Source organism: Leishmania infantum, chromosome 7, assembly GCF_000002875.2.
Source record: "Leishmania infantum JPCM5 genome chromosome 7".
Classification (NCBI taxonomy): Eukaryota; Euglenozoa; class Kinetoplastea; order Trypanosomatida; family Trypanosomatidae; genus Leishmania; species Leishmania infantum.
The window spans coordinates 399,527-402,100 of record NC_009391.2 but is presented as its reverse complement, the minus strand read 5'-3'; the positions used below and the strand labels follow the sequence as shown (position 1 = coordinate 402,100).

At 66.1% G+C, this 2,574-nt stretch overlaps 1 protein-coding gene across 1 annotated transcript; it reads right to left on the bottom strand.

Annotated features, from left to right (window-relative positions):
• Positions 1-2,572, bottom strand: LINJ_07_0960 (hypothetical protein, unknown function; the record flags this gene model as incomplete). The annotated part of the gene is made up of 1 exon (XM_003392180.1): positions 1-2,572. A coding segment is annotated over one exon (2,572 nt), but the record flags the coding sequence as incomplete, so codon positions are not given.
• Between the last annotated feature and the right edge of the window lie 2 nt (positions 2,573-2,574).

The window sequence follows — 2,574 nt, the reverse complement described above, 5'->3', positions numbered from 1 at the left end:
CAACAGCCGGCGACACACTCAGCACAGCAGGCGGCGTCACGGACAGGAACTGCGCAACCGCCAGCGTCTTCCCGCTCAGCGGCGCAACAGTGCACACGTGCACAAGCCCGCGCACGCCGGTCGTGCTGTACGTCGCCGCCTTCGACGCCCCGCTCAGCCCCGCCGCGCTCGCCGTCCGCACGCTGCAGTCGCTCGCAGTGCTCAGGAACGTCTCGCTCGACGGCGTCGCGTAGTTCACGCGCACCGCAGTAGCAGCAGCAGCGCCAAGCGTCGCGTTGTACCGGCTCACAGCAGCAGTCGGCGTCACGGCCCAGTTCGCAACGCGCAGCGTCGGGCGCGCCGTCGTGAACGTCACGCTCGCGTCGCCCACAAGCACGGCGCACACGTGGAACGCAGCGCGCTCGCCAGCCCCGGGCGCGTACCCAACGCTCGCAACAGCTGCGTCCAGCAGCACGCCGCAGTCCGGCGACGCAGACAGCCGCGGCCTCGCCAGGTACGCGGCGTCGATCCCGAAGCTGCCGATCGCAGCGCCAGGCGCCGCGTTCACCTCGGCAATGCTCGCATCCGCGCCGCCGCTGCACCCGCTCGCGCGCAGCAGTCCCACCGCACCGCGGGACGCGTACGCACCCCCGCTAGCAGCCTCGCAGTAGTACAGCGACGCCAGCGCTCCGTTCGCGCCGCACGACGTGACAGTGAACGTCACCCTCGCGTCCACAATCGGCGCAGCGCCGCCGCCAGCCACGACGCTGAGGCAGTCCGCCGTGCGCGACAGCACCGCCGTGGCGCCCCTAATCACACCGCCAGACGTCAGCGTCGTCGCGCGGTCGCCGATCACAGCTGCAGGCGTCATGTAGTGCCGCAGCGTGCCCGTCAGCACCTCGAAGCTGTCGGCAGGGGACGGTTGCACGCAGAAGCAGATGTTTTGCATCGGCACGATGTCCGTGATGGTGATGTCCGTGGTGTCTCTGCCCATGGTAAAGCGCTGTGACTCGGCAGCCGTCTTGCCGCACGGAGTAGAGGCGGGCTGCGCCACCACCGTGTACTTCGCCCCCGCGCCGCCAGGGCCGCCCGACATGGTCACTGCGAACGGCACGTACGCGCGAATGGCAGAGGGGTCTACGGAGAGGCGCATCTTAAACGGCTCCACCACCTCCACCGTCGTGTTCGAGCCCACCACCGACACCACCGTGCCCACCGTCACGCGCTGGCACAGGAAGTACGTGCCCGCGGGAGCTGTGAGGGGTGAGTGGCTGGAAGTGGTGTACTTGGTGGCGTCGGTAGAAGAGCACGCGATGTCGGCGTTGCTGGCGCCACATCCAGCTCCGGTGCAGCTGACAAGGTAGAGCGTCGCGGTGCTGAGGAGCGGTTTGCCAACCAGCGTGTTGGGTCGCCCCTGCTGCGCGTACCTAGTGATGGAGGTGAAGGTGTTTAGTTCAATGACGCCTGCGTCTGCGTAGCCGAGCGTGCTGCCGACGAGTTGGACCTTCTTCGCCACGCACAGCCGCACCGACGTGACCGTGCTAGGCAGCGTGGGGACCACAAAGGGCTGGGCGGCCCCTGTTGCGGTGTCCACGCTCCCTGTGGCGAACACGGTTGCGATGCTCATATCCGAGGTACAGCTGTCCGTGGCTTTGATAGCAGTGAAGGTGTCCGCGTGAGAGAGGGACATAATGGCACTGCTGAAAGTCACATGGGCTGGGAGTCCAAAGGCGGGCGGCGAGGGATCAGTCGTCATGGCTGGAGCAGCAGCTACCGTCACCGTCCCGGTTGAAATAAATTTTCCAGCTGCACCAGCACACACGAGATACGCGGTGCCCACCGTGCTGCTGGCAGGAGTGAAGGTGGCAACGGCGATCGCGCCGGTAGTAGCGGAGGGAGGCACGGATATTGGTAGCTGAATAAGTTCAGCGGTCGCGGATGTTGGACACGTGGTCGCAACGCGGCCGCTGGTGCTTGGCGGCACCAGCAGCGCGGTGTAGCCGCTCAGTGACGAAGCGCCTCGGGCGGAAAAAGTCAGCTGCGTGGGCACGGAATCGACAGCCAGGGGTGGCACGACGCGGGCATTCGTGCTCGCCACGGTGCCAGCCACCATCAGCTCCGCTGCCGTCCCCTGAGACATGTGCTCGCCATGGTAGCCAACGCAGAGAAGGAGGTTGCCCAGGGCCATGTGTGTGAAGACGAGGGCAGCCGTGCCAGTCAGGCTCGACTGCGTCGTGGTCACCACTGGCATGTTGATCGAGCAGGCGATGTCCGTCGTCAGGCTCACCGTCGTCGACGGCGGAATCGCTGTGACGGCGAGCCTTGCTGGTATCCCCGGGATAACGCCGTCTGGGGTCACAGTGGCGTTGCCGTACACGCGCAGCGTGCGCAGCCGCACGTACGCGCTGCCCATCACGCCAGGCTCCCGCACGCAGAGCAACCAACTTCCTGCTACTGGGAATAGCACGGGGGTGAGTATGGAGGTTAGACTGGAGAGCTGGAATGTCATGGCGATGTCGCTGTTAGCAGCGATCGCGGTGTCGCAGGTGTCATGGTCGACGAAACTGCTGCTAATGCTGCTAGTGCTGCTGCTAA